Here is a 14,163-nt window from a genome sequence, read left to right on the forward strand (position 1 = left end):
CTGTAAAAAATTACCAGACTTTAAAAGACAACTTTTTTTTAACGGTACACAGTGAACTTTAAACAAGCAACCTACTCAAAAACAAGTATGGGAGAATTGGAAAATGTAATTGATTTTTAGAGAAAAGCCACAAATTAAACTACCAGTAGACCTGATTTGAAAGGTTTTTCATGAATATTTTTCAGTGACAACAAGCAAGCTTCAAGAAATGAAGCTTCAAGGGAACTTTTTATAACGTTATACCCCACCCTCTATACTAGAGAACAAGGATGGAAAAGAAATGCTCTACCTCTACCCAACCCTTCCCCTTCAGCTGGGAAAAGAAACACCGCTTTGTTTCAATAAATGGAGAGTCTGTGGAAGGCATGGCAGGCATCCCAGCTTTAGAACTAAATGAAAGGTACTAAATACCTTCAAGTTTAATTTCTATGGAAATGATGATGTGGTCAAGATTCTTAGAAATGCAAAAACTTGATTTTTTAGGTAACTGGTCAGTGAGTACTTAAACTATTCCAAGAGCAAATCTTCCAACTGATGTACTTACTGTAAACCATTTTTCTTCATGATTTCATAATGTTAATGTTGAAAAGCATAAGTGTACACATCTATTGCTTCACAGCTTTATTTTTGAAATCACAAGCAATTCAAAGTGACCATCATTGAGGCCTCTGTTAAAAGATTTTCCAGCAGAGCTGCCCCAGTTTTAAGATATTAACAGTATTGCACTTTAAGATGAACTAACTTTTAGGGTTCTCTTCAAAGAAGAAAAGTATTACTTCCATCTGTGTTTTTCTTAGATTAAAAGCATACTGCGGAAAATTCTACTTTAAAAATTAACACTGCAGAGTACAGTAACATAGTCAAGTACCTGCCTATTTTAGAATCCTAGACAACATTTCATTGTAAGAAACTATTTAGCCCATAATTAGTATAAAGTGTACACAGTATTTTTCATTTCAGTGGTCCAAGATACGAAGGTTCCCAGATACAATCTTGTTCTCTAATACGGCTCCAGGTGGGATGTCAATTCGATCACCATGATTGGCGATGATGATAACCGTTCCCTACGTGACAGGGAAAACAAAAAGCAAGAGTGTACTTGCAACAGAAGCTGAGATGCAGTTGAATTTTTTCTTACAATTATCAAGTTTATGCAGAACTCCATTTATAATGCAGTAATTATATTTATAAACAATATTGAACATGAAAAACAAACAAATAGCATGTTAAGGCCACCAGCATTATCTAACTTCGTAAAGAAACTAAAGGGTGCTTGGTTTATATTTACGTATCGGTTTGGGTTGGTTTTTTTTTTTTTTTTAGAACAGTTTACTGATAAATTTGTCATATTTTAAGTGAGACTGTTTAGATGAGGCAGTATCAGCAATAAACATACATAAAGATATATATACACAAAGTTATATATATATTTATATATTATATATATTTATATATGTATCTTTTTGTTGTTTTCAAGATCTTCATTTAAATAGCTTTAATAGGAAGAACACATGAAATCTAGGTATGAGATTTTAAAAAATTACTTATTAGGAAAAAGCTGTTGTATCTTTGGTTCAAAGCTTTAATACTTATACCCATAATCTTTCCTATTTCTTATGCTAGGCTGGAATGATGGTCATAAAAGTACCCAAGAACTACAGCAATGTGAACCAATATGTTTATACTGATGACAACAGATTAATAGGAATAAATTATTTTCCATATAAATGAAGTTGTCATTTTTAGCTACTTTGATTCAGATTCAAATAGTCATTTTTAGTGAGCTAATGCTAATTTAACAGTGATTCTATTTTAAAGATTGTCGTATTTCAATAAAATAGTACCAGCTCAATTATTTATTAGTGTTTGCTTTCCATTTGAGTGCAATATTCCACAAAATTCCTGTATACAACAATTATGATTGTATTTTAAGTATGTTGAATATCTATGGAAGGCAGTATTACTACTACTGTGGTAAGGTATTTCATTTTTAAAATGTGTATTTTATAAGCATCTGTTACAGACTAAGAAGTATTCCTTAAAATAAAGGTAAACCTAGGACTAGAAAATGAAACCTGTTTTTGTAAAGCTATAAGAACTGTATTTTTCATAACAACACACCTTTAAGGAAACATTCTTGCCAAATGTCACATCTCCTGAAACTGTCAGGTGATCCAATTCAAGCATATCTGGTATACTTTCGAATCTCCTTAGATAATCCTGAACCTGAAAGAAAAATAGAGACATATAAATTGTTTAAAAAATGGGACAGGGATTAAATTAACAAAATAATTTAACTGAACTGTAAAAACATTCTGTTTATGGCCAAGCTCAGGCCCTCTATGGGAAGAACCTATTTGTTAAGCACTCACTATATGCAGGAGAGACCTGGAAGTAAGAATTGTCCCGACAATCAAGCAATTGACAATATAACTGAGTAGATCAGACATTAGAAAAATAAATTAAAAAGACAACCAACCAACATTCTAAGATCTAGATGAGTAAACACTAATCTGGAGCAGAAGCAAGCTAGACTGGAGCTGGGCTTTAGGGATGAGTAGGAATATATTTTAGGAAGAGCAACTGCACAAATTATCATTATAAATGATCACTGTCTTTGCCTCTTATTCCCTTATATTTACAGGCACTAGAAATTGCCCTATATGGCCTTGTGTCCCATTTTGCCAAGAAAAATGGGAAAACTTCACTGGCTTCTACCACCATCACCACCACCACGCCTTTTGCCCCCCGACCCATTACTCTGTCCCTCCTAGTACTGGGATTGGACTGTTTCTACTCCAAGTTAACACCAACCCTTCTTGTGGCCGATTCAAGAATATTTTCTAGCACTTCTCCTTTCTCTTTAATTTTTTCCCCTCTTGATTGCATCAATTTGCATCAGTGTATAAACATGGTATACAATCTCCCATCTTTAAAAAAACAAACCTCTTAAATCTTATATCCCTTCCTATCTATGGCTACACTTATGTTTTTCTTTAAAGCAAAATTCTGGAATAAGTTGTCTACATTCCTATCTCTAATTTCTCTTCTCATTCTCTTTTTAAATCCATTTCAGTCAGATTTCAAATTCAGATTTCAACCTCTATACTGATAAATCTGATGAACTTTCATTCATCTTACTCTATTCAGCAGTAGCACTGGACAATGCTCTTTTCTTGAAATATTTTCTTCATTTGGCTTTCAGGACACACATTCATGGTTTTCCTCCCAATTCCTCACCTGCAACTCCTCAGTCACCTTTGCTGCTTCCTCCACCTCATCCCAGACCCTAAGCCTTGGATACCTGCGGCTCCGATCTTGGACTTCCCACCTCCACCCCCCCACTCCCTAGGTGATTGGAATCTTGCAGCTTTACATACCAGCTACAAGCTGACAACACGCAAATTTACCTATCTCATCGAGATCTCTCCTCTGAGCTCAAGTTGTCCATTTGAAGATCTAATAACTAAAGTATCTCCAAAATTTAACTCCCTTTCCGGTTCCCCCTAAACTTACCTGACCCAAGCTTGCTTCCTTCTCAGTAAATGGCAATTCCATGCTTCTAGTTGCACAGGCCAAACCCTTGTAGTCATCCTTACTCTTTCCTCTTACCCTCCCATCTACTCCAACAGCAAATCCTGTAGGTACAACTGTCAGTGTATCTCAGAAGGTCAACAGTTTTCACTATTTTCACTGCTACCCCCTCGGTCCGAGTCACCGTTGCCTTTCGCCAAGATTCCTGCGACAACCTATTCCTTAGTCTCCCTGATTCACCCCTCAGTGCACAACCCCAATGGCTTCTCATCCATCTGGCCTGTTCCCTCTCTGATCAACTCTCCGCCCTACCCCCAGTCCCTCACTTGCTCTCTGCTCCAGCCATACTGTGCTCTGTAATGTCCCTAAAACATGTTCTTCCAAAGAGCAACTAGCCATTGCCCACTCAGCCCCATTCTCACAGTGGGGCGCCTTAAGTTCTTATCTCCTGCAGGGTGTGGAGGAGGCTAGGGAGGGGGAGGAAGTGAAGGGAGAGTGAGGCTAGCTAAAATGTGGTTGGCATTCCCATCTCAGCATGGGAGAACATGAGGGGTCTTGTATCACCAGAATTTTCCCAGCCCAACCAGGCTGATGAAAGAGGCACTAAATAGGGAGGCTCCCAAAATGCCAGATGCTATCCTGGAAATTCCAGCCCAGCCACAGGACCCAGAATCATGTCCGTCAATATAAAAGGCAGTGCACACATCCACAGCGAGTGGTACTAAACTGCAACCAGGACTAGAACAGACCTGGATGGCACAGGAGGCAGCCCCAAGGCTCACTCCACCACTGTGTCAACCTCTCAACATTTCACGTGATGACAGTTTGGATTGCACTTATGTTTGGTTGGGCTTTTACTGTACTTGCTGTTCCCCCGCCTGGAATGCTTTTCACCCCAGTACCTGCATGACACGCTCCATTTCTCAGTGAGGCTGTATCTCTGACCATCCTGTCATACATCTGACTCACGCTTTATTTTTCTCCATAGCATTTTCCACCACTTGGCAGACTATACATTCAATTTATTTGCTTATCATCCTTATCCCGCTAGAATACCCATGAAGGCAAGGATCTTAGTCTTTTTTATTTACTGCTAAATATCTAGGACCTAGAATACTGCCCACCACATGACAGAGGCTCAATAAAGGTTTGTGAAGCCAGAATTAATATTCTCCCACTGATGAAAGCAGTAATAGTCTTAGGAGAGACAGAAGATATCTTTATAATTACATACCTTTGTGAAAGAACTGCCTAATTTCACCAAGGGCACTGTAGGAAATTCCCGCTTTTCACTCATTGTCAGAGATCCTGCATTAAGGCTATAGAGGTTTGACATCACAAGCAAGAGATCTGAGGTGGTTTTGACAGGCAGAAAGCGGCTTCTAGGAACATTAATACCTAGAGAGTTCTCAAAACTTTTAATGGCAGCGCCTACGGCAGTTTCTAACTGAATGACATTCAGGCCTCCATCCAAAGTCTGTAAGAAATGGAGAGGGAAGGGAGAGAAACAGGTTTTGGCAACTTAGTTCCACGTAGGCAGGTTAATATTTGGGGAATAGTTTCAGAGATTCATTGAACGAAACAGAATTTGGAGAACTGACATTTATCAAGCACCTACCATAAGCAGGTACTTATACACATGTGATTTTTCTCCAGCATCATAAATCTTCTGTTCAGTAATATTTCCATTTTACAACAAAGCACTGAAGGGTCAGAAAACTCATGTAAGGTGCCTGTGTCCAAAAGGCCTGGAAGTATGGGTGACAAACAAGCTGAGGCAGGATCCCCTCCTTGGGGAGTGCCTTGCTCTGGCCATTATTACAGCCCATGGCCAAGTAAGGGCACATGGCTTGGCATGCCAAAGGGATGGGTGCAGACGGAAAGATGGGGCCAGGAACTGGGGAGATTGACGAGGCAAAAAGAAGGAATGGCCAAGGTACTAGACGGGCCAGACCAGCGCGCAGTGGGTCTGTGCGTGGCCTGCAGTGACCTCAGGAATTCCAGAGCCGGTGAGCGGCAGGCCGGCACTTTGGCTTACCTTCGGATTCACAATGATTTCCATGTCAATAGCATTCTGTTCCTGCAGCCTTTTAACTGCTGCAAGAGAGATCCAGAGGTTGTTTGTATTAAATATTTTGAATTTTGACACAGACTTGAACTCATCGACATGTGCTTTTGGCACCTGAGCGATTTCCACCAGTCTCAGTTTGCCTTCATACTGAGTGAGCGTCCCCCCCTGGAAAGGCAGAGAAGAGCGAGTGAGTGCCGCCACATCTCTCCCCCTCCCACCATGTCACACTGCTGATAGCAGATGAATGTTATCGAAAAGACACTAATAATGAAATCCCCCAGGAATAAAAGGCACTGGCAGTGATTTAAAGCAACACACATGTGAAGGCAGAATGCAAGTAATTTAGGATGCCTGTCATTTTACACTGTACATTCGCCCCCCCCGTCCATAATAAGAGCCCTGGGATTACATCAGTCTTCCTCACTTTCTGAAGGTTTGCTACAGGAATAGCCAGCCATTCCTGATTCCCAAGCCACCGTCCATCACCAAATAACCAGTCCTACCACCTCAGACCTGCTCTGACTAGCTCTAGGATGAGGGGAGAAAAGGGAAGACAGAGGCACATGTGGACGGGAAGTGACCCCTGAGTGGCCTCAGCCTTGAGATACTCTTACAGTCACGAGGCCATGGCAGAGTGGCAAGAGGGGAGCATTCATCCTGTGAGGGAGCTACTCACAAGAGGCACAGAACCCAGCCCAGGGACTGATCACGGTGGTTTTCACACTGCCCGCTGTTCTTACTCCCTGTGGGTAATGAGTAAAACCTTGGATACCATTTCATCAAAGGTACCACCACTGAACATGCGAAGTTTAAGAATCAAATTTTTGCTTTGCGCCAAACAACTGCATTTTTTGTGCAACTAAGGAGGTATTAGTGTTAAAAAATATAGAGAAATACATGCTGTGGAAATAGAAATAGTAAAATTTCATTAAAGGAACAGTGAAATAAAAACATTTAAGCACCATAGTAGGAGAATATTAAAAGCTTGAACAAAGGTACTGAACATGTTTTCACGTTTCAGATTTATGTTATAAATATGTCTGGAACTGTTCAGTTAAAATTGCCCATACAGATCATTCAAAAAACAAAGATGATAGTAATACCATTAAATCTGACTTTATACACACACGGTGATGTCAGAACGTGGGGTACTCTACACAATACTATCTCACTGTCTCCCAGTAAGGTCAGCAAATGGAGAGATGTGTTCTGCTTAATATAGAAACTTCCCAATAAAAAGCAGTTTGAACTACATAACCTATGAAATGTGAAGCTGGGAATCCCCGAGCTGCTTCCTCAGTATTTACCTTTACATCTGCGCGTGTTTTATTTGTGACTTCCATGACAAATTCACAGGGTTTTCCATTGGGTGGGTTCATTAGATGATTAAGAATATAAAGATCCACTGTGGCACCCAGATTGTCTATGTTAGACACAAAAATGTACTCTTTGCCTTCTCCTATAAAGGTATCCAGCAAACCAGAGTTGTAGAAACTGGCGTAAATGTCACCGTGACCTGGAGGGTACCAAGCTTCTGTATTTTCCCCTGAGTACGATACATCCTTCGCTACAGGCAGTAAAGATTCTTTATTAATCCTTGGGTACCTTAGGAAAAAAAAGTTCTTTTTCAGTATCAACTCTGTAGAGCATTCCAGACCTTAAAGAAAAACAATGCATTTAAAGTTAAATAAAACTTCCCTTCTTTTCATGTTTTACTAATAGTAAGTAATTTAATCACAGGTGAATCCATTTAAGAAAATCTCATCCAAAATTCAGTTTCCTAGATACTAATATTCGCTGCAAAAATTTTTTTCCATGGTCATACAGATGAGAGGCCATATTTTTGAGATATTAATAGGTTTTATGATTCTCCAAGAGGGGAGATATTTTAAGTAAATTTTCTCAAACTTATTTCGTTGTAGAATTATTCTTTTCCCTGGAAACCTATTTTGGAAAAGCTGTCCATTCTTATGAACAGATATATTCAGGGATGGTGCTCTCTCTTTCCCAGAAAATCAACAGCAGGTCAGTGCTCAGGGAAATCTGCTGCCTACCCCTAGTGAGCACGTGCAGGGGCTGGCGATGGGAGAAGAGGAGCTCGCCCTGTAACAGACTGAAGACCAACTGGAATATGGGGGCAGGCCACCTGCAACACAAGAAAGTGTCCAAGGAAAAATGTATTGGGAAAAAAAAAACCAATGGTACAACTTTAGAAATATCCTTTCTGTACCCATTCACACAGACCCATGTCTGTCATTAAATGGAAGCCTCATTTCCCCTTTTGTCTGAGCTTTATCACAATTCCTTATGTGAATTCCTTTTTATTCTCCCTTCCCCAAAGTAGATAATTTTCTCCAGAATTTATTAAATTTCCCCCAACCTTATATTAGGATGTTAAAGAAATCCCCATAGGAAAGGTTATCAGTATTGTGGAATACAGATTTTCATAGCCCCACCTGGAGCCCAAATATGCCCCCAGGAAGCAAAGACCTAAAGCGGTCCTCAGGTATTCTGGACATGGGACAGAATCCCCAACAGATTCTCTTTTAAGACTCGGAGGTTACAGAACCACAGAGTTATTATAACAATCAAATCTATTAAATGTTCAGCCTTAAAGGCACCATACACTTGCCAACATTAGTCTTTGGCACATGTATATCCCGAGTCCTCCTTTCCCAGGAGTAACCCCTCAGAGTTAATATTTTTACTCCTTGTACCTGCTTTGGTTAAAAGTGTAGATTTTCACACGACAATGACTATACTTCTGCAGTATTTTTTTTGTGTCTTCATCTGTGTTAAAAGAGTTCATTAGAACAAGAGGAACATCTGTATTGTAGGTTTTGTTCAAATGCTAGGGAGGAAAATAACAGATTACCCACACTTATTTTTCTTTTGCTTAAAAGTATAAAATTAACTTGCAATTATAAATCACAAAAGTCCGGAACATTATCTATAGGCAATCAAATACATAGATTTTTAAATAAATAACTACTTAGCATAAACCAGACATTTTGCTAAGCAATTCACCATGTACTTGCTCATTAAATCACAACTTTGAGACAGAAACTATTGTCTGCATTTCACAGATGGCTAAACTGAGGCCAGGGAGATGGCAGGTCAGCGACTGAGCCAGAACCCCTCCCTCCCTGGGGCAGTCTGACTGGAGCTGTGCCCGGCCACAGTGCCCTGTGGCCTGGCTGGATGAGTGAGTGCTGACTAAGCGTTTAGTGTGTCCAGAGCACCGTGCGGGTGGAAAGTACAAGTGTTACAAACACGTGGCTCCCTAGTTTCAGGATTATATCCAGAATTGTGAATCACACCCCAACTGAAATCTTTTCAATTTTTAGAAGGAGCTAAGAGCCAACACCGAATGGGAAGAAAACGGGGTCTTAGAAGTCAGTCTGAACTAGTATGTTCAAAGTTTGATTCTGCACTTACTAACTAGCTAGGGAAGTAGGGCAAGTAAATCAACCTCTCTGTGCTTTGGTTTCCTCATCTGTAGAATGGGGATAAGAGTCCTTATCTCAGAGTTGTTCAGAGGAACAAATGAGCAATTCATGTAAAGGGCTCTGAATAGTTGGTTACAGTACGTGCTGGATAACCGTTAGCCGCTGCTACTGCTAGTGCTGTTAATGTGGCTGCCAGCACCGCATCTGACACTAGGGATAAAGAGATAAGAAGATAGAGCCGCTGCCTCTGAAGCTTATGGGCTATGGCTGATGACTTTATCGTAAGAGAGAAGCCAAGAACAGTTCTGAGCATCCATGGCACCCAACCACCTATGTGAAATTCTCCCCAGCCTCCCCAAGGGGGTTAATAAAACCGTATCACGCCAGCTGTGATGAAGGCTGCCACTAGAAAGAAAGGAAGTGTGTGTGTGGGTGTGTGTATGGGGAGGACGTACAAGGAGAATCCGAATAGATCCAGGGATTTCAGCAACTGCAAATGCTATTTAAAGATCAAAAGCTCTTACATCACCCTAAGGATTTGCCCTTAGGAGCACCAAACCTTCTTATACATTAGTACAGAGACTAAAGATAGCAAGCTCCCTGACTAGCTCAAATCCACATCTGTTATGTTACAAGGTAATGATAATAACCTAAGAACTAAAAACGACTGATAATAAACTAAGAACTGAAAGCTCAGGAGAAAGGCTTAATATTACTCACTTCAATTTGTTGAACGGTCAGATCCAAAAAGGTGTTCTCATTCCTCACACCAATGAGACTTTTGGGGCCTTTGCAGCCCATGCTTGTTCCCAAACCACCATTGAGTTTTACCACCACCAGCTTGTTTAGCACAGAAGATACATTATCCGGTAAGCCCCTGGCCTTTATCTTTTCATAGGGTTGAATCTAAAAGTTCAAAAAAGAATTACAGAAATGAATTCAAACAGCTTTATGAGAGATTAAAACAAATCAATCCCAGGGTTACTTCCAGGCTGCCTTAAAGAGTTTTGCTTTCTCTGTGGAAAATTTCAGCTGCATTTCCTATAATGTCACAGGTCCTACTGGTTCAAAATCAAGTTCTTATTGGAGTCGGTAAAAGCAATGCTATTGTGATACAACGGCTTCAGGTCGTCTATTATTAGGTTAGGAGAATTCCTTGGTGCATTATATTTACTCACAAGGGTTAGCAAATGGGACCAAGCCAATTATTTTCCAATTATCTTTTTTTTATTAGTTTCAGGTGTACAAAACAATGTATTAGACATTTCACCCCTCACAAAGTGCTAACCCCTTTCCCCCAATCTATTACCCCTCGGAAATCATAGAGAAAAAACTGAGGGTTGCTACATGGGAGGGCGGGTGGGGATGAGGGAGAAGGAGAGGGGACTAGAAAGCACAATCAGTAACCACAACATTGCCACGGGGATACGAAAGACAGTTGGGGGAATATAATCAATAACGTTGTAAAGAATTTGTAGGGTATTTGATGGACACTTGTCTTATTAAGGAGACCACTTCCAATTATCTTTTAAACGCCAAGAATTTCCATTTAGTAGTTACTTTTGACTTCCAGAAAAAAATCTGTGGAGAGAGTCTTGGAGAAGAGTGCTTCATGTTCCTCATTATTTAGAGGTCTCACAAGAGTGTGAAAATCAATTTCACTGTAAATCCCTAGTTCACGCATTCATTTTAGGTAAAATTGTTCGTTTAGAAATATTTTTACCTACTTAATGGTTCTTTGAATGTACTTTTAAAAACATAGAATACCAAGAAGCAAAAATTTTTTCTTTATGGTGAGACAGGCCTGTTTACCAATTTTACCTAAAAAATTTTCATTGTGAAACATCATACATACAAAGTTTATAAAGTATACATATACAGTTGAAAGATTAACCTAAATAAAAAGGAACGCTGCCATAATTTAGAAGCCTGCATGTGTCTGTCTCTAATCACTTTCCTCTCCCACCCCTAGTAGGTAACCACCAACTTGACTTTTATTCGCTAGTTTTACCACCTATGTATGTCTCCAAAATAACATTTTTACTTAATTTTGTCTCTAAACTTTTAGATAAATTGCATCACACCATGAAGTATCCTCTTGTACCTTGCTTCTTTAACTCAATGTTATATTTAAGAATAAGTCACATTAGTGCATGTAACTATAGTACATTCACTTTTCATTGTCATATAGTATTCAGTCTATATATCCATTAGGAGAAACAAAAGTGTCATTATTCACAGATATAATTTTATATACAGAAAATCCAAAGACCGTACAAACAAATTAGAATCATGTCAGCATAGCAACATTGAACGTACATCATCAATACTTAAAAAAAATGCTTTTGGAATCATTGTGCACTGCTGGTGGGAAGGTAAAACTGGTGAAGATGTTAAGGAAAAAAGTATGGTGGTTCTGAAATAAATTAAAAATAGAATTATCATGATTCAGCAGTTCCACTTCTGAGTTTATACCCCCAATAATTGAAAACAGATTCTCAAAGACATGCTTGTACACTCACCTTCACAGCAGCATTATTCACAATAACCCCAAAGTGGAAGCAACGCAAATGTCCATCTACAGATGGATGGATACATACATACATGCAAAGAAAGGTACCAATTGTTTGATTCCAAGAAGTCAGGACACTCTGTCTAATGCTTATTACGGGTTAAATTAGGTGGGAAGCACAGCTTTCCACCACGTAAATCACCCTATATGCCAATAGAAGTTCTCTCTGTTGGTCATATTGTCCACACCCTCTTCAGGGACTTCACGAAGCAATCCCACAGAGCTCAATTTAGTTCCACAAACTAAGGGCATCTGTGTTAGAAGTTGCTTGGCAACAGCTGAAGTTACACTGGACACACCTAGTGACAGACATTTTTCAACCTGCTCTCCACATTCCCCTTCTCAGCTCCCTCAGGAGGACGCACAGATATCTACTCAGGAAAAGTGTGGTTTGGAGACAACAGGGAGTACCAGGCACTGTGGGGTACGGCCTCGAAGTGACTCTGACTGAATCACATTAGTCAATTACTAGTGTGATCGTTGTGCTTTCGATCCTAATCACCCTGTCTCTCTCCCAGATGTGAATAGAATTCAGTGTTCTAAGAAGACCTATACTGCAACTAAATATACAGTAGGGCACTCTCTACAGGTGAGCGGGGGCAAACCCCATAAGGCTCCCTGCACTGTTGTAAGGGAGGCCTGGCCACTCATGTTCTCATCTCCCTGGGATAAAAGAATTGGTCAACAACCCAACTTCCTCTGGGGAACAAACAAAAGAAAGTAGTTGGCAATCTACCAAAGAACGTGATTTAAACAACATTCTGCCCTCTAGGATGTCAATCTAGTTTTTCTGCAGAAGCTGAAAGATTTTTTAAAGGATCTTTTAAAAACTGTTTACTGTGATCTGTGTCCTGCCAAGTCTGTGCACAACTTAGTTTCCAGTTAGAAGAAAAGTGGATTCATCACACAGTCGTGGACACACTGTTCCCATTAGCAACAGTACAACCCAGTTCTTGGTAACATATTTGTGCTATTCCTGGAGACAGTGCCAAGTTCCCCAAACAAGCTAACAGTACCTGCCCTGTTACGATTCACAAGGGTATGATTATTGCACTCTGAAAGATTTTTTTCAACAAAAGCAAGTTTGCCGGAAAGAATGATCTGCGTAAACAGAAAAACAAGTTTGGAGTGACTCTGCATATGCACAGGATGTGTCCCAAGAACATCGGCTTATTCCCTCAACCCTTGCTGCACAGCGCGTGTGTGCCACGTTCCATGCTCGGTACCTTCGCATATCATTCCCTCATTTCACGTTTCTAAAGGTAGCGACCAAAGTCTGGGTCGTTTGAAAGCTCCTACAGATTAATTCATGACAGAAAAAATCATACCTAAACCAGAGATTTTTCTTTTTCCTTAGGGAAAGCTGGCAAATCCTGTACGAGTACTTTATCCCATGGTTCACCAACAAGCTCACCAACACCCCCTCAGCCACCAAGCTGAGCTACACTCCTGTTTCATAAAGCAAAGAAAAGCCATCATACAGAATGGACCTCAACCCTCTGCCACCAGATTGTCAGGACCTTCCTGCATCTTCATCTCTGCCGCTTCCCTCTTCTTCTGGTTATCAGAAGAGCTGTCTCCCACCCTAACGCAGTCTCTCCACCAGCGCTCATCTCAAGAACCCCATTCATCAATCATCCAGTCTCATCTTTAGCCTCTCCTTCTCCGTTCCTTTCCATCAGCATGAACACATTCAAATAGTTGCTGTCTAAAACCCCAAAAAAACACCAACACCTATACTCGCTCATCCTTTCCGGCACCCACATCCTTTGTTCCCTACATCTTCTTAGAGGCGAAACGTTGCTACATTCACCTCTCTTTCACTCCTTCACCCTATGCAATTTAGTTGTCGCCGTCATTCAATGAACTGATCTTAACAAGGTCATCAATAACCTCCTGACACCTAAGTCCTACCAATAACATCAATACTTCTCTTACTTGCACTCTCAGCTGCATTTGACACAATTAACTAACGACTCCCTAAATTTTGAAATGTTCTATTATTCCTGACTTCTGAAAAACCAAATTCTATTCTCTTTCTGCCTGATCCTTTTCAAGACCATTCTAAGCAGACCTCTTCATCCCTGGCAATCTGCTCCAATCCCATGGTTTCAATCACCCCTCTTTTTATGGCACTGAGACACACCCAGCTGCTAAGCCAGGAGACTGCTCACATGTGATCAACGACCAGTCCTGTCAGTCTCGCCATCAGTCAGCACCCTGCTCACCTCTCACCTGTGTTACTGAGGGAGTCTCTATGGCCTACTTACCCTCCACCTTGCAAGTGGTCATTTAAAAAAAAAAAGAATTTAAACATCTTTCTCTCCTTATTACAGCATTCACAAAAATAAGACACTGACATGGCATGGCAGAGTTATTGGCTGCCTACCCCAACATTCTTTTTTCTCTTGCATTGTAGAACCCAAATTTTCAGCTGCGCACACCACCCTCCCAAATAAAAGACCCCATTTCCCAGTCTCCCCTTGTGTCAAAGTTCCAGCCAATGTGACTGACTGGAAGTAAGTTGAAAGATTTTC

The 14,163-nt window shown here is 40.3% G+C and overlaps 1 protein-coding gene across 3 annotated transcripts in view; it reads right to left on the reverse strand.

The window, feature by feature from the left end:
- Window positions 1–606: 606 nt before the first annotated feature.
- Window positions 607–14,163, reverse strand: part of UGP2 (UDP-glucose pyrophosphorylase 2) — a 43,764-nt gene continuing 30,207 nt past the window's right edge. For all 3 annotated transcript variants that reach the window (XM_033125342.1, XM_033125341.1, XM_033125340.1), the window contains exons 4-10: window positions 9,775–9,960; window positions 8,323–8,456; window positions 6,913–7,210; window positions 5,573–5,770; window positions 4,769–5,011; window positions 2,122–2,226; window positions 607–1,064 (exon numbers count right to left, since the gene is read on the reverse strand). In XM_033125342.1, the coding sequence (XP_032981233.1) occupies window positions 957–1,064; window positions 2,122–2,226; window positions 4,769–5,011; window positions 5,573–5,770; window positions 6,913–7,210; window positions 8,323–8,456; window positions 9,775–9,960 (1,272 nt within the window). In that variant the 3' untranslated portion in view covers window positions 607–956. The remainder of the gene's footprint in view (window positions 1,065–2,121; window positions 2,227–4,768; window positions 5,012–5,572; window positions 5,771–6,912; window positions 7,211–8,322; window positions 8,457–9,774; window positions 9,961–14,163) is intronic.

The sequence above is a fragment of the Rhinolophus ferrumequinum genome, chromosome 13, assembly GCF_004115265.2.
Source record: "Rhinolophus ferrumequinum isolate MPI-CBG mRhiFer1 chromosome 13, mRhiFer1_v1.p, whole genome shotgun sequence".
Taxonomy (NCBI): Eukaryota; Metazoa; Chordata; class Mammalia; order Chiroptera; family Rhinolophidae; genus Rhinolophus; species Rhinolophus ferrumequinum.